Below are 23,978 nucleotides of genomic sequence, written 5' to 3'. Positions count from 1 at the left end.
TGAGGAAATTGAGAATGCAGGGAGGTTAAATGAGTTGACCACATTCATGCAGAGTGGTAGATCACCGACTCACCATTCTGTGACTTTTCGACAAGAAATATCGTTGTGCCAACACTATTTCTACACATGGCTTTCCCCTCCCCCCATATAAGTTTTCATTGAAGGGACCTTTATGATCACCTAAACTGACCCTCTGAATATCAGAGACCATCGAATCAAACTGTAATTTCTGCACCAATGCCATAATTTGGCTAAAATTTCCCATCAGCTCTACTAGTGGGAGCATAAATGTAAATGGAGCTCCATATGGTTGTCAGCATTTTAAACACACTGTCTCCTGAGCCTGGTAAGAGAAGGTTCACTGGATCTGTTGCAGTGCCACCAATGGAGTTATATTTCTTTGGCCACATCTCCACTTGCCATGCTGGAGATCGATCATCTGGCATTCAATTTAGCAGGTCTAGTAAGGACCTGATAAATTTAATGCTGAGGGTGCCCACATCAGCGCCATTACTCCTTGATTTGTGAAGAGAAAGGGAAGCTGATGGGAGTGTTTGTGGCAAGATGGTGTCAAGCCCGTCTTAAGGTATGTTGACGCCAGATACGTTATTTACCTTAAGCAGTTCTCCTGGGTCTATTGTAGACCTGGCCTGAGCATAGCTGATGCCTACAACTGAACTGTCAAGGGAGCTTTACTTTTTTACTTTAGGGATTCAGTCACAACCTCTGGCATATTTACTGTGTATCTTCCACATAACTTAGCAAATGCATAACCAGTTCCTCTCAACATGTAAGAGCCATAGTGAAGCCATCCCAAGAAGGTGTGAGCTGTTGGTGAATTTTTTTAATACATTTCTGTGGAAGACTCCCTTTCCTGTTCCCTGCACACAAGATGTCTAGAGAAAATCTGAATACATCCTTCATGAAACTTTTAGGCCCAAAGTGGTCAGGATGTATTTTAGTGACCAGAGTTTATGTTGGAAGTAGGCAATAATTTTTGCAGTGGGGCCGCTCCAAGAATTTGGTAAGTGGTCACAAGCCACACTTTATACTATATTAACGGAGGGGATGAGGGATCTGGGATGGCAAGTGGGTGCACGGGGAACTCCGGGCAGAATATTGGAGTGCAGGAAGAGATGAAGGATCTGAGTTGGAGTTTCGGTGCAAGAGGGGGTTCTGATCTGGGACAGGAGAGTAGGAGAGGGTGTAGGATCTGGGAGGGAGTTTGGGTGCAGGAGAGTATTGTGACATGGGGCAGAGGATTGGGATGCACGAGGGGGGTGTCAGGTGCAGGCTCTGGCAGGGAGTCACTTGCAATAGGTGGCTCCCGGCTGGTAGCTTAGCCTGTCTCTGTGCATCCCTTGAGGGGAGGGGAGCAGCAGGTCTCTATGTGCTGCCCATGGCGGCAAGCACTGCTCTGCAGCTCCCATTGGCCAGTTTCCAACCAATGGGAGCTGTGAGGATGGTTCTGGTTATGGGGACAGCAGGCAGATATTGATGCACAAGAGGCTTTTGAGCAAAAGGAGCTGTATAGGCGGCTCCTTTTTGCGCAAAATCCCCCTCTTGCGCAAGAGCCGTTCTTCCTGAAAAAATGAGGAAGAAGGCTACAATATAGCCATAGCCTATGAATGAAATGATTGTCTGTACTTCATACATTCACAATGTATTAACAATTGTTTAGAATTAAAATGTTGCATTAGCAGGAGATGGACCATTTGGACTCCATACTTCTGTGATGGCCCTCTTGTACCTATTGGCCATCTGTGTGTTCATTGTGTCTTTTTTTGGATGTAAGCCTTTCAGGTTAGGGATCGTGTCTTTTTTTGTGTTTGTACAGTGCAGGCATTCCCAGTATCAATATAAAATAATGTTAACACAAAATAATATTAACGCATAAGAGGTAGGAGAATCAAGAAAGCGCAGTTAAAGACACTCAAGACAATGAGTGAAGAGCATGACCAACAAGAAAAAAAAGAGTTAATGAGTGACATTAGTGAGAGCAATTTTAGTTGACCAGAGACAACAGAAATCAGATTTCAGTGATGCCAGGGATATATGTGGGATTGCATTTTAATTTTGTGTTAATATTTATGTTCTTTTGTCATGTCAGTGTGTCAGAACAGCACTGAAGAAAGTACCGCATTCACCTCGTGTTAAGTTGAAGCCTTCTGGTTATCCATAGAGCAAATTCTCCATGGTCCATAACAACACAAGGTTTCTTATACTGCCTTGTCAATGTTTCTCAACTCTGGACTGTACAAGGAGACCACCTTCAGAGATGTCAGTCTCTGTGCCCATCACTGGCCTTGCTGCTGAACATGCCAGCAAATACCCCTGTTATGGCTGGAGCCTTTTTTGATGTGGTTATCCATGCATGGGGAAATTAACTCATATAGTGAACTCATTTAACCAAACAATATATCTCTATTTACAGAAATGGAATAAAGCTGGTATAAAAACAAGCAAACATTCTGGATGCAAATTGTATTTAAAAAAATTAGGGTAGGTTTTCGGTTGTTGTTTTTTCCTATCAAAATTGAATTCTCTATAAGAAATTTTGAAATTTCAACCAGGTTTTGTGTGTGTAAAATTCAGTGTCTTATAGAAACACTCCTCCCCTTTTTGACAAAAAAGTGGTCAGAAAATTTTGACCAGGTCTAAAACAATGTATGTTTATGAAATGATGGATTCCTAGAAATGCTGAAATGTGGGCATTTGATTAGACCTACTTAATAAAAATGTTGACACTAAAAATTAAATTCAAATGCTAAGGAGCAAGGTTAGTGACTTTAGTGGCCACATATTAGTGTACTTAAAGATTCACCCAAATGTTTTCTAAGTTAACACATGTTCTCTGTTTGCTTGAGTAAGAAGTATCCCTTCTTATTTTAGGCTGACTATATCTTTATTTTGATGATGTAACCTTCAAATGGCTATTGAAGAGTGATTCATAATGTTTGTAAACAGGACACCCATGGGACTGAGAAACTATAGTGTGTTACATATTTATGTCAATTCAACTGAAAGTCCACATGACTGGGGAACAGCTGATGAAGTGGAACCCACAGGACTCAAACCCAGATAAAAGGCATGAAGCTGGCCCAAAGAGATCAGTGACATATCTTGATAATGTCATGTTTCAACAGGCAATAATTACTGTGGCCCCATAAATGCCCAAGGACACTTCTGGGCACAGCACAAAGTAAATAACAACGCAGTTTGTTAGCATTAGCAGTTTTTTATTTTCCTTTTTTTGTTGCATAGGAAATGCAGTACTTGCTTCCAGTAATTGTATTGTAATGTGAGAAGGTGGTAGCACTAATGGTTGAATACAAGAGTTAAACTAATCCACACCAGCTCAAAAAACCTGCGGAGATTTAGTTGAATAAGAATGGATGCCCACAGTGATTCTCAACCAATTACAATTTTTTTTCACAGAACACAGTAAAACTAAAATGGTAACTATGAGAGTCAATACAAGTATACGAGAGGTACAAGGGGCTCAAGTCAAAATCATAAAGACAACATGGTATTAACACGGGTGCTAAGTGATTTTCCAGCAGATCTTTCAAACATCCATTAGAAGTGTTTTGGAGAGCAAACTGAAAATTGAAATGAGGAATTTGAGTGGACAAGAAGAGTTAGGTGAATGCTTAACTTTGGAGAAAAAACAATACAAGTGCAGAATGGGGACTTCCCACCGATTGTGTGTCTACAGCAAACCATTTTGTAAATCTTCACTGTATGGTATCCATGCCCATAAACTACTTTGCATTTCTATGGCAGTAACCAAACCAATAGCAAAGGACGAGAGTTTACAGCTGGGAAATCATCCATCTAACACACTGAACTCTAAAGATAACTATTCACCTTATTTCCCTTTCTTCTCTCTAAAATAAAATTGCTAATTTGTAAAAGAAAGGAGGAAAGGGAAGACTTGGGAAAAGAAAAATAATTTTGTTCTCGTGTTAGCAAAAGCATAGACTAAGTGGAAAACAGTCTTCTTTAAAAACCATTGTAAAAAGTACAAAAGTTTAGATTGTATGCAAGAGTTTTTTCTTATGAATGTTCTTAGTGGGAATCAGAGGTAGCACACCTAGGCATATTTTGCATGGAACAGATTAATTCCTTCTGTAAAGGAGGAACATTGTACATAAATGTATAAAACCTATGTATTGGCCAGAGTGTAGTAAAGAGCTCTCCTCTTCTCTACATCCTCCTTTCCTCTTAACATTCTTGTGTACTGCAGGTGTTGGACATGACATTCCAATCCCTGCCATGACCCCTTTTTCTGAGCGATTCTGCTCACTTTGTGGGATATGTAGCTCTCACGGGGCATGAAAGGCAGATGAGTGCTTGTGTACAAGGCTTGCTAAATCATCTACTGGGGAAGAAAGTGTCCTCACGTTTGGATAAAAAAAGTACACCAAAATCCCGTGTTAATAGCAAATGGTCTTTTATGAATCATGCCTAAAGTTTGTACAGAATTTTGTTTGAAGGAAAAATATTGCAACTAAACAGCCACAAGAGATTCTCTTTTTTACTTTCTCTCTTTTTTTCCTAATGATTTTTTTTTCCTTTTATACAAGGAGGTCTGGTGAGAAGAAGCGTCAAGCATGGGTACCTGGTTAAACACTGCCCATTAAGAAATCACTTTCAACATCAGCTAAGTCTCAGTTATGGGTTTGAAAACTGTCTCTTAAATTTATACATACGTTCTTTTGGAATTCTTAAGGTAGCTTTTGAGACAAAAATCTGACCAGAGACAGACTTTTGGCCTCAACACCCATGCTTGCCCTCTAAGAAAAAGAAACCCCCCCACAAGTAATACTGAATTTAAGTAAATGTATACCTCCAAAATACTGAAAACACCCCAAATCAAGAAAAGACAGAATTTGCGTTCTCAGTGAAATATCTTTAAACCTATCTGACAAGAACCAAGTCAGAAAAAAAGACTAACATAACTTTGAGTAATATTCATACAGCTCACTAAGCATTATGGAATAGCATGCATTAATATTGTACGGTTATTTTACATCACCTATATCAGAAGGTTCTGACAGACAGCGAAGGCTACCGGTGTAGAAAAATCTTACTTTAGAAGAGCAATATAATACAGATTTCACAGGCACTACATTTTAATATATCAGGTATTATGCTGGTTTTCTTATAATTCTTTCTGTCCTAAAGCTGGCATTATAACAATGACCAAAAAGGCAAGGATTTAAGTAAACGGAAAGTAGATACCAAAGTTGATATATTCTTTTTTTTTTTCAGATAGATTAGTGCATAGTTCTCATGCAGATAAACACTGCTATGCATTTACATTGTTGGAAAGCAGAGTGAATTGAGCCCAAGTTGTCACATTTTTGTAAATCATTTTGCCAGCCTGTAATAGCACCATGTAATGGATTTGCATTAAACATTAAATTGATTTCAGAATTGGTGACACAGTATTCACTACAGTTAAGTGCTATGGAATAGCTTCAATGTTACCTGCTATATATCAAAGCAATTTTCATCCCACTGCTTTTTTATTGGAAAAAATAAAAGGAAAATGTACTCGATACTAATTAGACTATTGCACAGCCTTGGACTTGATGATGGCATAGCCGGGTTTACTGTCAAACAGCAATACATGCATTGACTTCAAGACAAAATTGGCATTGTAAGATTGATTTAATGGAAATCCTGCCTAGCAGGCAGCATTCACTTCATGAGACCTTCCTCCAACAGACCTCATGAAAGTTGTTTCTTTTTAGGTGCCATTGAAGCTCTCCTTACATTATCATGCCGGTTGTGTTTTTAATTTTGTTCGATGGAGGCCTTCTAAAAAATAATTAAAAAAAGAAGATATTTCCAGAGACACAATGTAAAGTACAATATGAACTGACATTCTTTAAAAAAAAATCACCACAAGGAAAAAAAACTGTTTTAGGCTATGTATCTGGGTTTTTTTGTATTTTTTTGTACAGTAAATATTTTATAACACTGTTACTACAAAGCTGCAAAATACCTGGAACAAAAAGAAATAGTGAAAGAAAAACAAAGTTAGAAGGATTTGCATATTCCTGTGGGCTGACTGAATACTGTGGAGTTGAGGAAAGTTTTGTGTTTCCTTTACCCCTCAACCTCAAGAGAGGAGGGATGAGGGAGGAATAAAGAGCGGAGACAAAGTATGCCATGGCTGCTTAACTTTAGCCTGTACGTTTTATGATAAAGGACGAGGAATAAATAATGGCATTGCTGGGGTGCGCAGCATAACAAAAGCCAGTGCCCTAGTTCAACAAGAGGAAAAGAGAGGAATTAACTGGTGGAGTCAATTCATGACAAGCAATTTTTAAATCTTTAAATTTGAGGAGAAGGAGGCGTTGAGTCAGGATTTGTGTCTGACAAAATTTCCAGAGAGGGAATAAAAGTTGTTCACATTATATTTTAACAAATTAATAAAACAATTTAAAAGGGGAAGGAAGTGTAATTGGATTCTGAATTAGGAATCAATACTGTCCACCTGAATCCTGCACGTTCTCTTTATTGTTGGCTGCACACCCCAAGCGGCTGTCTTGCTCAGAACTCCAGTTTTTACTTTATTTTGAGGAATAAAAAACAATTTGTTCTCCATATGTGAACAGAACTGAACTGCTGTGTTTTCTGCATGGTAATAAGGTGAACAAAATTTTAATTTAGTGTGTTTAATACTTTATAACCACTGTTGATTAACACCCTTGATCGCCTACCTAATGTTTTAAAGCCTTTAAAACATTTTTTCTGCAATTCTGATCAGAATGCCTAAACCTTAGCGTCATCAAACTTAATATGACAAAATGCCTTCAAAAATACAGCATACCTGTACTGTCCATTTACAATGGTTCTTCAGTAGCCTATACTTCTCAAGCATAGGAATATGCTATACCATTGAGAGAAGAAAAATAACTGTATTTAAATACATACAAAACGGAAACAGGAAAGTTTTTAACTTAAATCCAGTTCCCAAAGGGGAAAAAAAAGCAATTCTATGAACGCTGCCTTTATAACGAACAATCAGAAATTCCACTAAGCTAATTTGACAGAAATTTGTCCTCATTTAAACAACATTACAAAAGTCCTGCATTATAAAATAGGGTAGAATAAATCAGTGTAATCAATAAAACTATACAACATACAAATTACATATCTTCTGAGTGGGCAGTTTAATTCTCTCTCTTTGCAGCCATGACTACAACATGCTCACTAAAAACAACTAACTGCCCAAACTATTGCTTAGTTTGTTTTGTTTAAAAAAGGGTGCAATTTTATTGTATATACAACCAATTTACTGGTAATACCTTGGCTTATAGCAAGGTTCTGACAAAATGTTTGTCTAGGCTTTTTTCCCTTCACTGTGAAGCACTGAAAGCTGCTATTTTTTTAATTTTATTATTATTTTTTAGTGCACATATGTCTTAATAAAGTAATGCCCAGCTAAGTGCTATAGGGAAGGCAAAGGATGCTGGCTAGAAGATGTGATACCATATACTAACAATCACACAATACAACAGAGCAAAATGACTACTCAACCACTTATCAGACACATATGAAAATCCAAAACATTTTATTTTTTCCTTAAATAGAGAATAACCAGTAAACAATTTTCAGAACTTGGAAGTTTAAAAACGTGCATATAAAAATGGGCATTATATACTTTAGTTGAATGTGGCTTGATTGCAGTCTGCTAATAAAAATGGGTGTGGGATCTGAAGAAAAAGGAAGTTTTTTTAAGGCTTGCTTGTGAAAGGAACAATTGTAAAACAAAAATTGCTTGAAGCAGGGTTCAGCTTAGTGCTTCACAGTTTGACTGCTTCTCTAAGAAGAGCCCTTCCTGCATGTGCATTCAAAATCACATAAGTACAAAGACAAACACCTAAAACACACTGCGTCAAGTGCAGCACCAACTTTGGTCAAATAAAAAAAATAAAAGAAAAATTAATAATTGCTAAGCTTTTCTACATGATATAAGCAGGTATTGCATATTTTCATATATCTGGGAAAAAACAAAAGGAAGACTCCAAATAAAATGTAAAATGCAGCAACATCCAAAAATACTGATAATCTAGCATCTACAGATCTCAGAATAGCACTGCCACTGACCATACAGGACAATAAACACTACTCGTATCTGCGGAACAACTAACATTCTATTTAATTCTAGATGTTGAAACTGACAATGGCTGACATAAAAGTCACATTTACAAAAAGTGTCTCCAAATGCTTGACTAGGGAAAAATCCCCTTTCAATATAGGAACATGTGCAACAATTCCACAAATAATCGCTATCCAGGGCAAGGCACATTGATATGGAATTTTTTGTTTTTGTTTTTTTTTGTTTCGTGCAAATTAAGAAAAAAAACATTATTTCAGGGAAAAGATGAGGAGCAAAGTGTCTTCCCAAGAATTTCAGTTACTTGATTGTATAGGACAGTAGTAGAAACCCTTCTGAAGGGCCGTACAAACATAGTTTAAAGGCAAGTGCCTGGAATAGGGATTACAATATTGTGTCTTAATGCACTCTACTTTACCCTACATTAACTATATAAAAATTAGTTACTAACACTAGAACATGCAGAGACTTTCTCTGATTAGCTGGACTTGCCAACCAGAACGTATATATATGTATAGTATAGGAAACCTTCTTAAAGTTGTATGTGAAGCAAAGGGGTGCTCCGCTGTCTGATAGAAAAAAATCACTTGCACTCTTTTTTTTTCTTTTTTTTCTCCTTTTTTTTTTTATACATAAGATACAGGACGTTTGGGGTCCAAACTTTTTTTTTCAGCAAGTGCCCTTGCTTAGAACTGGCATAAGTTGTCACATCAGCATTTGTTTCTGTCTTTTTTTTTTTTGTAGTCCAGAAAAAGTACCAGTTCAGGGACACAGAGGTGTTTTAATTTCTGGACTATTTCATATGATTCCCAAGGTGTTTGAGAAGTGATAACCCTATACTGCCGGAAACACGTAACATTTGTCAGAATTGGCATAATCCACTATAGTGACTTTTAGCTTATAAATTTAACAGATATTATGATTTAATTTTAGTTATGTGCTTTGATAACAGAAAATGATTAATTAGCATTTAATGTAGTTAACATATTGTGGTAAAAGCACCATTAGATTTTTTTTTTAATTTTCCTTCAGTTTTAAAGGGATACAAGTTTAACAATAAAAAACATAAAAAGCAAAAATAGCTCCCCTTTTTCTTGCAAGGCTGTTTTTTACCCCAATAATTTAGAGTCCTGGGGTGGAAGGACTTGGAAAACAAAAATAGAATTTTCAACAATCTCTATCTTACAAAGATATTTAGCTATCCAATGAAATTGCACTTTACTCAATTCAAAATTCGATTGTTTTGATTCCTGTCAGTTTCTGTCAAAACAGACCAACTTCCCCATTTCTGCATGAATTTTTTTTGTAATTGTTGAAAATTGCTGAAAAAAATGTTTTTTATGTAAGTGCAGCATTTCAAACTTTTTTTTTCTTTTTTCTTTTTTTTTTAAGTGAATAGTAGTAGTTTGATGTTTTAAATCGCTCTGCAACTTGAGTGGAAAAAAACCTGTTGACAGTGCTCAGATTTTTCATGTTATGTATCTAACTGCTGACTGTAAAAAAACAAAACAAAACAAAAAACAGCATTTTCCCCCCCGATATGTTACAGAAAAACATGCCCTATGTCTGTCCTGTAAGTCTATATATTGCAGAATTCAGCTACTACAAAAGTTACAGTTTAAGTGTGTTTCATGATTTCTCGAGAAGTCTCACACCTGCATGGGAAAATAATCAGTGAAAATGCTGTAAAACAGTTAGGCTCCATATGGAAAGTGTGTTACAACAGCGAGTCAGTAAGCAGCAGCAGAGGCTAGTTCTACCCAGTGTCACCTAATACTTACACTACCAATGAAACACTTCAAAAATTATGAAGCCCAACCATTTCCAGCACCGTATGAGAAATTACAACAGTCCCTAAGGTGTTTAAAAAAAATCTCAAAAAAGTTATGGCCTTTGCCATTGACCATAACATTTGCCATTTCCATGTACTAGTTTGCTGTAGATATCTGTTCATCTCTCCTTCCACTGATGTGAAGTAACTGCACTGTGTTGCTGCTGCTTCCATGTTACAGAGTTGGGAAGGAGTCAGGTGGTCTGTCCGGTGGGTGATGAGAAGCTGTCACTTTTATCCCAGGTACCAGGACTGCAAAAAAAAAAGAGAAAAACTTTCAGCTGTCAAGTCCTCAGAGTTTTTCCCCCTGATTAGAATACAAGTTTTGCGGTGGTCTTTGCAGCTCCTTCCAATACATCTACAATTGAGCTAATTGCATTAGTTACCACTCACCTTTCCCTGTTCACTTTAGTATGGCTGATTTGAGCACTCCAAAAATGATGTGGCTGTGAGCCCATGGAACACCGAAGTTCCCCAGTCAGAGGAAGCAACTTTTTCCACCGCATCAGAATAAGCCTGTCGGGGTCTCTGTGGGATTCTCATTTACACTGGTGTAAATCAAGAGTAGCTTAATTCAAGTAGCTTCATTTTCACTGAGGTAAAACAGGTACAAATGAGCTCAGAAGACATTTGATGGATTCACACCAGTGTGAAAGAGATATGAGTAAGATCAGTATCAGAACCTGAGATTGAAACGGAATGTGAATTTGCATCTGACTATGATACACTGCTCTCTTGAGAATTAAAATAACAAGAAGTAACTATAGGTTAAGGCAAGAGTACGATGGGAAGGGCTCAGCTATGAGAGACTTGTTGCTGATTCTTTACATTTTATATGAGCTCCTGGCATATCGTATTACAAGAATAGTTGAGCACATACATACTGATGACAAGTTTTATCAACTTTTTCCTTCAATTCTTTTCAGCATTTCATTTGATTTATAGGGCATCAACTAAAATACTATGTATTAATATTAACAAAGGACCCCAAGGCAAGTCCATGCTAGACTTCAAGATTACAGTTCTTGCCACAGTGGTAGGCTCTCTAGAAACTGTTAAAATAAATAATATGGTATGAGAAATGTTGCCAGTCATCCAGTTCCCCATTCAATTCATTAGCTAACTCTGCCTTCCTTCCCCTTTCTAAGCACAGACATACCATCTCCATATCTGCTTCAATTATTGCATACAGATTCTTGTATTCATTCTTAGACTGGCTGTAATTAAATGAAATCATTTTTACACTCAAAGATACACAGAAAAAAAAATATTTCGGTGTTTTCTTAGCTGTTCCTTATTATTTTAAAAGCAGTGCCAAACCCTGCTCTCCTTATTAATTAAACAGTCCCATTAATTTTGATAGTGTTATGTGCACAGATAAGGCAACCAGGAATTGGCCCCTGGATAGTATAACACTCATAATTTTCAAGTTGTTCTGAATTTCACATGTATGTTTACAATCATGATACAAATGTTATAGCTTTCAGAATGGCCCGAATTGACAAGGATGTGCTTTGTGAAAGTGCATAGCAGGGAGCAAAAGGGATAAAATTCAGACTTGGTCATTCAAGTAGGTAAAAAACATTTTATTGCCAAGCTCTGGTAGGTTACCATCAAGGTTTGCCTGGTCACATGGGTAAACAGTTAAAGGATAGTTATATATATTGGGGTAAAATTTCCTGGGCTCGTAACTAGATTTTTATTTCAGAAGCAGATTTTTAAAAAAAATACACTTCCTGTGTTTTCAGGTGTGCATTGTTAACCGTTTGCTTTAAAGAACCGAGGAAGGCAAATCATTCCAGCAAGTACACACTGAGATCTTCCAATAATTCAAAAAAAGTAGCAACTGTGCAATATGTCCAGGCCGCTGCTAAATTAGTCCTTTCTTGCCTTTGGTCATCTCATTTTTAATAGATTAGATTTGGATTATTGGGGTGCTAAAGTAGTCTGGAGTTTTAATTAGTAAAGTATCACAAAACCAGTTTAAAACTCCTAATCTTCCTTCAGTGCACAGTTAAATATGCAGTATTTGTTTGAATGAGTCTTACTGCACATTTTGGACAGCAGGGGGTGCACTTTTCTATACCACATTTCTCCTGGCTTCTCACTGCATTACTAAAAAATTCTGCAGTGCTTCTGCACTCCTCTTAAAAAGCAAAAAGTTTCTTCACACATCTTACTATTCAGTGTGTGCTTTGCAGACAAGGTTACCCCAGAGCAGCTCTGTAATCCTTCACTGAAATAGGCTTTATTGATTGCTCTGGTCTATTGTTCCCTTTTCAAGTCCCCCAAGTTCAAGTTCATCCTGGTGTTACATCATGTCTGGTTGCTAGGAGCAACCAGACAGACCCAGACGTGACTATCATTAGCAAGAAACACTCTGCTCTCCTCCCACCAACCTTCCAGTGGCTCTGACGTAGCAGGCCCACTGCAAACACATTGAAGTATTTATTCTGCCTAATTTATGACCTACACAGCAAGAGAGACCCCCACTCCAAAAACTAACACTGTTGTATATTTAATTAATCTGTCTTTCTCTGGCACTTGGGAAAGTTAGACAAAGGTCTAATTATTGTGTTTCTCTCCCTACACTTTTCTTTTGGGGCTGAATATTTGCATGGGAAAAGGAAATACAAGACTCAGTTTGGCTCCCCCCCCCTGCTTCCCCCAAAACACCTTTTTCCCCCCCTCTCTACTGCCCTATTGACATTTCATGAAATACTTTAGCTGCTTAAGGGAATTAGAAAAAAATCTGATGTGAATGTAACTCCTTCTGAGTTGGTATTCAGTAACACAAATCAACTCATGACATGTTTAAATTTAAATGCTAACCACACACTCTGAGAGTTACTTTAAAGGTTAGTTTTTAATCAATAGAAGTTGCTGACTCTGGAGTTTTTAGCTGCGCAGTGCAGCTCTTGTGCCTTTGTCTAGCGTTAGGCTTTCAAACTTTTTTTTTTCTTGAGATGATTTTACCAATGATTTGCAGACACAAAGTGCTATTGTGCTCTTGACTAGCAACATGTCAATAAAGGAGTAGAGTTACCATGCACTGGGGTGTCAATATGACTCCAGCAGACACAGTTCAATCTTAATACCAATGAAAAACTTAATTAACCCTTTCAGTCTTAAATTGAAACATATTTTTTTAAACTTGTGTCCAGGGATCTGGTTATCCAAATTGCCTTTGAATAAAAGCTGATTTTAAGAATAAGAAATTCAAATGACAAAGACATACCTGCACAGCACTGGCTATTTTTGCAACTATTCTTTGATGAAATATTTTATATGCTGAGACAGCAGAACAGAAATACCATAACATTTTCTCAGCCCGCTCTCAAAATACCATTTAAATTCATATTTTACAGCAGAAATAAACATAGATAATTATCCTATTTTCCTAGACAATCATTTTAATATTCAGAACCCATGTCCCCCAAACTGTCCACATTTGTTTAAATGTTGTTGGATTATGTGTGAAAAGTTCAATTATTCTTTTGACTCATCCAGGAAACTCCCTCTGTAACAGTATATGCAGCTCTGACTCTAAGATTTGCAGAATTCTTTGCATAATGGATTAGTGAAACAAGCAAACCCAAATCTATGGATTTTTTGCTAATGCTCCCCAACACAATTTAACTTGACTATGCTTTCAGGCTACAGCCTACATTTTGTCCTTCTTCCATGTCCTGCAATCTATCGTACTGTATCCAGCTAGGGAACAAAAGTATTTCTTTTTCTTAATTTTCCATCTTTATTTAAACTGCGTGCAATATCACAACACAATGCAGGGTGAAGTTCTCCTTATGCATTTTACCAGAAAAAGCAAACATTTAGCTTTGACCTATATTTACTGAAAAAAAAATTTTTTTTGCAGTAATGAGGTTAGAGTTAAATGAATCCACTGGACCAAAAAGGCCCTAGCTAAGTAAAATTACTGCTATATAGTCATCAGTATTACTACAGTTCTGTATTGACCTACAGAGTATCTCACTGTCCTTTTCTAGTCTTCAAGGTGAAACATCAAAAAGAATTCTGCAGTCCGGTACAAGATCTTAGCTTTCCTTTCTCCAGTCAAATGAAGAAGTAATCTCATCAGGTTGAAAAGTGCTGACTAAGGATTTAATAAAGTGCCTGCAGATGTGTGTCATCTCTAAGGTATTCAACTCATGTAATGCAAAACAGTTCCACACCGAATGTGCTTATAAAATTCCATTTAACCATTGCAGAGCTCTATTTTACTGTTCTCTGAGGAGTATTATCACACTTCCCTCCCCCCCCCTAATTTACAGCACCATGAAAGTTGAAGCTTTACACTGCCAGGATCCTAGAACCCTCACATTAGTAAGTTTTTACGAACCATAAACTATATCTACTTGACTCAAACCTAAACAAAAGAAGACTGAAATGGCAATTATATTTCTTTGATAATACCAGTGTATTCATTTTTTATGCTCTTCTCCAGATAGCACAGATACAAAATCGTAAGCAACTTTTGGCACTTGTGGCCTTTGTACTGAAAAGAACAACTGGGAAACACACACTGAAAACTCGCCAATTTACAAGAGAAAAGCAGAAAGCACTTCACTGACTTTATTAACAATTTTGCCTGGGCCAGAAATTCAGAATCAGGCCCATGGTTTAATACAATCTTCTCAAAACAGCTTTCCTGAGTGATTTATTTTATCCTGGCTCTGAAACGTAATCATAAGCATCTTCTGTGTGTTTTAAAACAAAACAAACAAAAACTTTTCAGAAGTACTTCTACCTGTACATTTCCTGAAATAACAACGAGGCCTTTCACTTAAAGAAAAAAGTGGAGGCTGTAAAGCAGCAGTATCTGTTTTTCAAATTAAAAAGTTAAACAAAAGTCCTTAAGGGCAAAGTTTAACGCTGCGGAAGGAGGTGGTTAATGTGGAATCCAGAACTGGGTGTGACAGTTGGCTGAAACTTCTCTAGGCTATGTAGGTTATTTGAGGACATTCACACATTTAAATCTCTGGCATGCTCCACACAGATTTTTCTTAGCATAATTCGTTTATATCTAAAGCCTTGTCCACAGTAGACCAATTTTTAAAAATTTCCACAGTACTGCTCCACTGGTGGCAGTTTAGTGGTGGTGAAAGCAAGCATGGATATTTTAACCAACGTGATTGCTGCTGTAGCTCCCACTGAAAGAGCTGTGCTGGTGGGAATATGTGGGGTCGGGGGCAGACGTCTAGCTGGCACTGAAATAGCATAAATGAAAACTATAACCATATAACTTGTCCACTAACGGGGAGGCTCTTTGGGTAGCCATACTGAATCTTAGCCACAAATGTCAAACAGTTGTGAAAATTCACCATAGGGCACTAGTTTTAGTGATTATCTAGCATTAATTTAAAACTCCCAGTAACACCCTCATTTATGGTAGGGCATTTCAAATTAACAGGGCCAAAATTAGACAGTCAATGAAAATTCAAAGGGCCCATTTGAGTGACTAAGGTGAGCAGCATTCCATGTAAATAGCTATTCCATGTAAATTCTCTATAAAAGAGTATAATGGTGAAGTACCTGCTTTGTACCAGGCCTGGATTTGGCCCACTGGTTTCAACAGGGTTTCCTCCAGCATTAGGAGACCCACTACGTCTAAACTGACAGGTCAATATTATAGACATTTTGAGGTCATTTTACGTGTCCGTGGAAATTATTTTTTTTAGTGCTCGGATTAATTATTTAGTGATTACATTTTCCAAAACTAAATACCAGAAGGGACAGAAGCATTAAGCTGGCCATCCCCAAAGAGAAATAAAACAGAGTGAATCTTCTAATTGTCCAAAGTCTAAGTACAGTATAGGCCACCCGCCAGTACGAGCATGTTTGCACAGGCTCAAAAAGATAAAATTCCTCCCTGGAGGGGTATAACTCTCTAGGCGAGGTGTACAGTAGTTCTGTGTCCAATAACTTTTGTGAGAATGCCAATTGTGGCAAACTGGATTGAATTATGTGCAATGATTCTGTAATGTGGGCTTCTGGTTGCTGACTACTAAAAATGTATAGGAGTCCAAACCACTAGTACCTTGGGACTAACAAACTTACTTCAGTTAAAAGTTCTGCTTGGGTTGAAGCCTCAAGTTGTGAATAACTAGTGTTTTTACACCTCTAAAGTCACCCTAGCCCCTCCAAAAACTTTTTACAAACACACTAATGCAGTAACTGTTGCTGCTGTTCCAGACATCTGACTATTTCCGTGAGTATCCCAGCTGGCTCCAGATGTTTCTTAAGCATAAAACAATGTTCTGAGCTATAGACCCCCTGCTTTCCAAACCTGAAGAAGAGTGGATTAAAGGTTGACTGAACTGTGACATTCACATTTAGTCTGAATATAATACAGTAAAGACTTATCAATGGCAAACGTTTGAAATGTAATCCAGCAAGCAGACCAGGCACTTTGAATATGATGTATAAATTATGTATGGTAACTTAAGATCTAAATGAGATCTATGAGAAGAAAACTTTCCCTTTTTCTTGACTCTAAAACAAAGTGACTACACCATACATTTTATTATAGTTTTAGTTTTGCTTTTCAAGGCAAGGGGTTTGTTTTATTTTATGTTGGTAACATTTTGAGAAGCAGAGAAGTTTGAATTTTGCCTCATTTCTAAAAAGTTAAGAGAATGAGCCCTTTTATTTATTACCAAGTTGACTCTGAAATAGGCAAAGCAGATCTTCTACGTTTCATATCAAACAGTGAAAGCTGGCCACGGCAATGCTAAATCATAACCTAGTTTATAGGGGGGAAAACAAGGGAAAGGAAGAAGAAAAAAAAGTAGTCAAGCAAATAAGACAAGAGTGAGAAAGTGAGAGAGGACAGAGAGAGAAAGAGAGAGAGAATCCTATTTTGGTTTTTGTTAGCGGGCGGCTAACTACATAGATCAGAGACTTTAAAAAAAATAAAAACCCCCACTGTACACAAAGCACAGGAAAATGTAAGGGAAAAAAGGAGAAAACTAAAAGCAGCTTAGAATGTGTTAACTCTGCCATTCTGTCAGCTTAAAGAGTATTTTATGCTTGATCAACAGCTCTCTTTTATTATGCTTTTCTTTCATTCATTCAAGACATCAAAGAACTCAACCACCAGTGTACCTGATCTACTAGAAGAACTTGTAAGGGTGTTCTAAAGAAACGGGGGTAGTGGGAGCCAGACACCCCTGCGGACAAGGCAGTTCAAAGAGAATATTTCAACAATGATTACATTTTGTAAATCTTTTTACGAAAGACAGCTTACTTCCTGCTTTTTCATGAAAAATAGATTCTATCCATTAAAGTGAGCCCACAGTATGAAAGTTACTTGAGATCTGAGGTACAGGAAGGGGATTAAGGCGAGCTGAGATCTTTCAGAGACTTCCAGTGGGTTCTCTGATATTTGTTGCTACCATAAACTTTTCTGACTGGAATACAAACAGACTTGCTAATGGCGGTGGCACAGCTAAGACATTTGAGGAAACTTTAAACACATTTTAAAAAATTATTTTGTAATATTCCAAACAGTCCAGGCTAAAGTCATCTGAAATCTGCCAGACATCCCTAATCTAAAATACAACACATAAAGCCAAGCCAGCTGTTGAGTGTGGCTTCTGCAATGATAAATCAGGCACATGGAAAGGGATTCTAACCATGCCACACTGCATTGCTCTGTCATCTTTATATACAGTCACATAAAAACTATACTAAAGCAAATCCTGGAATTTCTTATACCAAAAGACCCTCTTTGTGGATATATACTGCATTATTGCCAAAAATAAGCTGTTTTTTCATCCATCCATCCAATTCAAACTTTCATTGAAAACACAGATTTGACAACTAAAAATGGTTCAGTTGTACTCAGAAATGGGCCAGGATTTCAAATAGCCTAGGATGACTCACCAGACAAATATAGCCTGCAAGGTTCTATAAAGTGGCCTGCAGCTGCCCTCATCTTTAACATAATTTGGCTCATAGAGAGTAATATTCAATAGAGAGTAAGCAACATTCCCCTTGAACTGAACAGAAACAGTGCATGATGGGACCTGTAGATGGTGTCAACTGCACCTTGTGTTGAAGATGCCAACAACCCTATACTCCATGAGTTACACTTTTATTTTACAAATATCATCTGTTGCAAGGGAAACCAAAAATCAACAACACAGATTGTAGTAAATAAGTGAACATAATTACAAATATTGGATTAAAATGTAAATGTGTGTTTAGCACATGTACACACACACACACACACACACACACACACACACACACACACACACACACACACACAGACTTTTGGGCCTCTGGGACTATTGCCACCTGGGAGCAATGATGGAGAATGAGATTATATTACTGAGCCCAGGAGAGCGTACAGGGAGATGTCGAAGAGACTGGCAACTCTCTGCCTGCCTGCAAGTTGCTACGAAGACTCAACCTGTTGGCTTTGACAATACTGGAAACATCTTTTTAAACGATTTCAGCCTTTCACCCAAGTCTTCTTCTACAAAAGTACAATGGCAATTTACCGAAGGAGAACAGTAAACATTGAACCTCACTAGTCTGGCACCCTCCGAACCTCAGCAGTGCCCAATCAAAGAATTTGCTGATCCACAGGAGGTCAATATTGTCTAGCAGCATTATCAACACTTTCACTGCTTATTGGGCTCCTAGAAGACATTTAGGGCTAAATTGGAGCTAAATAACCACACAGAATACTGAGAGACAGGACTTGTGTCTGTAAACGACTTGTGTCCGTAAACAATCTTTATGGACTGTGGGAAACTTGGCCACATTCATAATAAGTGTACATCAGGCTAACAAAATCATGCTGGACCACAAGTTGTGCTGGACTCTGGTTGCCGTACCAGAGTGTGCTGGATTAGAAAGGTTCAACTTGTAGTTAACATTTTTGCTATGAAATAGATTTACATCTACCCAGATCAATATAGATCAACTCACAAAGAAGTGGTATCTATATATAGTCATTAGGAAACACAATATATGATTTTATAATATTTCAATATAATGCTCAGAAAATTCCTGGTTCTAAGAGCATTATGAATTTATCAGCTTCTTAGTAAAATATATTTGTTTTCCCCCTTAAAATTACTAAACAGCCTCTTATATATTATAGTACAGAAGTCCTGTAATCTTCTTCCAATTTTATGTAGCAGGAATATCTTTCCAAGTCACTTTGCACTCTATGTAAAATTAAATATGCAGGAAAGTTTAGGATGGACAGCTATTTCTCCCCTCTCCTCCCATCTCTTAGTGCTGGTACTGTGCTATCAGTAAGATGTTTTCCTGTTATACAGAGTAATGCTTTCTGTCCACTTCTACAGGAACACATTCACAAGTTCAAGTTCAGGTTTAAACTAAATAACACGCTCCTCGGGAGTCTATAGCCAGCCCTCATTTACATGTGATCTCTCTGAACCTCTCTTGCCTTAGCTCGCTCTGTTTCCAGGGCCCACCGAAGGAATGTTTTACAGTTAGAGCCTGCAGTGCTTTCTCAGGCATTTCAGACCTAGAGGCCCAAGTTTCAAGCCGCAGTATTAAAAGTTTCCACAGAACTGCTGCAGAGAGAGGGAAGGAGGGAGGGAAAGAAGAACAATATCTTCTTAATTATCACTGTATAGATCTACAGTTAAAGTATTACTTTTTAAAGGGACATAATTTATTCGAGAAGTTCAGTGTTCTAACAGCCAGCATGGACTTTCAAACACACTGTAACCCTTGCTGCTCTTCATTGTGCTCCCTGCTCTTGTTGTTTTTGCAAAATTCTTTGTTACCAAGCCCCCTATACTGTACTCACAGTTTTATTCAATTTAAGCTAGCCCCTGCAGATCTGAGACATGTAAAGATCCCATTGCAGTATGAGGAATTTTGCTTGTATCGGGACTATAGGAATGAAATCCTTAAAATCCGTAATTTACCTAAACTTTTATTGCTTTAGGACTATTAGAGGAAAACACACACACAAAACAACCACAACACAAACAACAATGAAAAACCAAACTCCAGTCAGGGCCACCCAAAGTTACATTTGTGGCCTGGCTGGAAACACACACACATCCTCCTCTCTGGGACTCTTGCTCCTCAGTTCAGTGCCAACAAGGAGTAATGATGGAGAATGAGATTATATTACTGGTCCAGAGGTGTCTGAGGGAGCTGGCTACTCTCTGCCTGACTGCAAATCGCTACAAAGACTCATCAGCCTTTTGGCTTTGACAGTACTGAGGAGAAAGACTAGTTAATGCCCATCTTCTGGAGTATAGGGAACATGTCATATAAGAGACAGTTTATAGGAACCCAACTGCAGTACCTGGAAACTCCCCCCCCCCCGCAAACCTTGTAGTTTAACTTGGAAGGAAGGGCAACCTCCTGAATGCCTATTAAAATCAGCACGACTCAAATCCCTCTAAAAAACCTTTAGGCTATGACTACACTGGCGGCTTCTTGAGCAAGAACATCTTGCGCAAGGGTTCTTTTGCGCAAGAGCTCCCATGGCAGTGTGGACGCTCTCTTGCGCAAGAAAGCTCTGATGGCCATTTTAGCCATAGGGATTTCTTGCGCAAGAAATCCCTGACAAGCGTCCACACTGCCCTCTTGCGCAGGAGCTCTTGCGCAAGAGGGCTCACATCTGATAAAAAAGAGTGTAACTCTTGTGCAAGGAGCCCTCTCTTATCACACCGTACTGTAAATTTACTTGCGCAAGAGCAGGTGGGCAGTGTAGACGCTCTGCGGATTCTTGCGCAAGAACAGCCGTACTTGCGCAATAACCCACCATAGCCATAGTGTTTACTCTCTACATGAATGGTGTATGTGTGTTTAGTGTATGTGATTGAGAGAGAGAGAGAGAGCACGGTGGGGAGGGAGACGACACTTATGTCTGATGATTGAACTCCACAACTTTAAAATATTTATACTGCAGTAATATCCTCAAACCCTCATCAAGACCAGGGCCTCACTCTACAAGGTGCTGTACAAACACATAGAAAGACATGGCATATGTCCTGAGAAGATTACAATCTCACAGTTACATCATCTACTTGTGTGCACAACCAAATTGTTAAAGTATTAGGATTTTTTTTTCTCTGTATCTAGGAATTACTTGATTTCTTGCAGGCATCAGAGCAGATATCATAGAATCATAGAATACTAGGACTGGAAGGGATCTCGAGAGGTCATATGAGTCCTGAAGGAGGATATGAAGGAGCGGGCTTGTAGACTACTTAAAAAATGAGCTATGTGTGTAAGGGTAACATGGCTGAGAGCATAAAGATGGTTGTTGGAAAAGCAGACAAATGAGCAGTCCTGGTTGGCATGGCTGAGAGCAAAAGAGGCATGGACATCACAATAAGAGGCAGAGCAGATAAACAAGGAAGAACAGAGTCATGAATGGTTTTGAAAGTAAGGACACCAACTTTAAACTTGATGCAGTAGGAAAAGGGAAGCCAGTGGTCAGACTCAGAAAGGAGTGACTGTGACAGGCAGGTGAGATGATCTTAGCCATATTGTTTTATAAGGACTGGCAGATGGAGAATATTGGTGTCAGGGAGTCTGGGGCAGGGAGGTTAAAGCAATCAAGCGATGGGATAACTATTTTTGAAGTGTGGAAAGAAAAAAAAGTTGGATGTTAAGAAATGTTAAGGAGCAAAAAGTTCCTGCATTTTGACATGGCGTGGGTGTGCTAGACAAGGGAGAAACAGGAGACGAAAGTGACCATAAAGTAATTGGCCTGAGCAACAGGGAGGATGGTGAAGTTGCCAATAGTGATAAAGAATGATGGGAACATGGGACTGAGAGAAAATATGGAGTTTGGTTTTGGCCATGGTAGCCTAAATATGAAGTTTTATTTACAAATGAAACTACTTCTGAATCAGGGAGATTGTGAATTGGTTCATCAACAGTTACGGCAGAATGAGGGAAAGACACAAGAGGGCCATCGACTGAACAAAAGCCCTCTTTGCTGCAAGATCTTTTCATGTCTGCATTTTTCATGATGCACTTTTGTGATCCTAAGTGCATCCCCATGCCAGAGGGCCAGGATCTTATCAGTGTCAATTTTTGCATGTCTAACCAGTTCTGTCTACATTTATGTCATAATCTGTATCTAATAGGCAATGTGTTCATAGATCATTGGAAAACTAGTAACTCCCTGATTATTAATTTACTTGTGTGATGTACATATGGGGTGTCCAGTCAGAGTTATGGAAATAAGATGGAATTATATCCAAAAATGTTTTTAAGCCACGCTTGGCAGGATGAGTTAATAAACAAGTCTGCCCTATTCAAGTGAATATGTTTGCTTCTCTGATTAACATGGTTGTAGGCAGAGACAAACAAAGCCATAAAGCTAATAAGTGGGGAAGAGATACCATGGCATCTTTATCCCAGCAGGAGAGAAAAGATAGGTCTGGATTTTACTTTTCAAATAATATCTTGCAAAAGTTTATTGAGTCTATAAAGACAGGTGTGGGGAAAGAGCAGCCGAACCTCAAATGATAAACAATTGAATCAATTGATTGTATATAGAATCACAGAAGTGCAGGACTGGAAGGGAGTTTACTAGGTCATGTAGTCTAAACTCCTACACTCAAGCAGGACTACACAACAACAAGACCATTCGTTTTATGTACAAGTTCCCCCTCAGTCTTCTCTTCTCCAGATTAAACAAACACTATTCTTTCAGTCTTTCCTCAGAGGTTATATTTTTTAGGCCTTTAATAATTTTTGTTGCTCTTTTCTGGACTTTCTCCAATTTGTCCACATCAATTCCTGAAATGTGGTGCCCAAAACTGGACACAGTACTTCATCTTAAGCCTTACCAGTGCAAAGTAGCATGGTAGATTTACTTCTTGGCTGTGTCTACATTGGCACTCTTTTCCGGAAAAGGGATGCTAATGAGACCAGTCGGAATTGCAAATGCCGCGGGGGATTTAAATATCCCCTGCGGCATTTGCATGAACATGGCTGCCACTTTTTTCCAGCTCAGGGTTTTGCTGGAGAAAAGCTCCAGTCTAGACGGGATCTTGCGGAAAATAAGCCTTTTTCCGGAAGATCCCTTATTGAAATATCCCTTGAAAGTAGGAATAAGGGATCTTCTGGAAAAGGGTTTATTTTCCACAAGATCCTGTCTAGACTGGCACTTTTCTCCGGGAAAACCCCGAGCCGGAAAAAAGCAGCAGCCATGTTCATGCAAATGCCACGGAGGATATTTAAATCCCCCGCGGCATATGCAATTCCGACTGGTCTCATTAGCATCCCTTTTCCGGAAAGGGGTGCCAATGTACACACAGCCCTCGTGTCTTGTTTACAACTTTCCTGCTAATACATCCTAGAATTTTCTTTCTTTCTTTCTTTCTTTCTTTCTTTCTTTCTTTCTTTCTTTCTTTCTTTCTTTCTTTCTTTCTTTCTTTCTTTCTTTCTTTCTTTCTTTCTTTCAACAGTGTTACACTGTTGACTCATTGTTAGCTTGTGTGCTACTATAACCCCCAGATTCCTTTCTAGACCACTCCTTCCTAGGCAGTCATTTCCATTTTGTATGTGTGCAATTGATTGTTCATTCCATAATGGAATATTTTGCATTTGTCTTTATTGAATTTCATCCTGTATACTTTTCTCCAGATCATTTCAAATTTTAATCCTACACTCAAAAGCACTTGAAAACCTTCCCAGCTTGGTAGTGTCCACAAACTTTATAATGTACTTTTTATGCCATTATCTAAATCATCGATGAAGATATTGAACAGAACCAGATCCAAGACTGATCCCTGCAGGACCCCACTTGATATGTCCTTCCAGCATGACTGTGAATCACTAACAACTATTCTCAGGGGAAGTTTTCTAACCAGTTATGCACCAAATTATCGTAGCTTCATCAGGGCTATAATTTCCTAGTTTTTTCATGAAGTCATTCAAAATAGTATCAAAACTCATTCTTTTCATCAGATCCTAACTCATTTTCACATGTGTTCACTAAGTTAGATGTCTGATTGCCGTTTA

The 23,978-nt window shown here is 38.2% G+C and overlaps 1 protein-coding gene across 13 annotated transcripts in view; it reads right to left on the bottom strand.

Moving 5' to 3' along the window:
• Positions 1 to 3,218: 3,218 nt before the first annotated feature.
• NFIA (nuclear factor I A) overlaps positions 3,219 to 23,978 on the bottom strand; it is a 502,526-nt gene continuing 481,766 nt past the window's right edge. For all 13 annotated transcript variants that reach the window (XM_006132338.4, XM_006132341.4, XM_075936113.1 and 10 more), the window contains one exon: positions 3,219 to 10,220. In XM_006132338.4, the coding sequence (XP_006132400.2) occupies positions 10,203 to 10,220 (18 nt within the window). In that variant the 3' untranslated portion in view covers positions 3,219 to 10,202. The remainder of the gene's footprint in view (positions 10,221 to 23,978) is intronic.

The sequence above is a fragment of the Pelodiscus sinensis genome, chromosome 9 (genome assembly GCF_049634645.1).
Source record: "Pelodiscus sinensis isolate JC-2024 chromosome 9, ASM4963464v1, whole genome shotgun sequence".
In the NCBI taxonomy this organism is placed as follows: Eukaryota; Metazoa; Chordata; order Testudines; family Trionychidae; genus Pelodiscus; species Pelodiscus sinensis.
The sequence above is the reverse complement of the archived record's forward strand: the minus strand, read 5'-3'. Positions and strand labels throughout refer to the sequence as shown.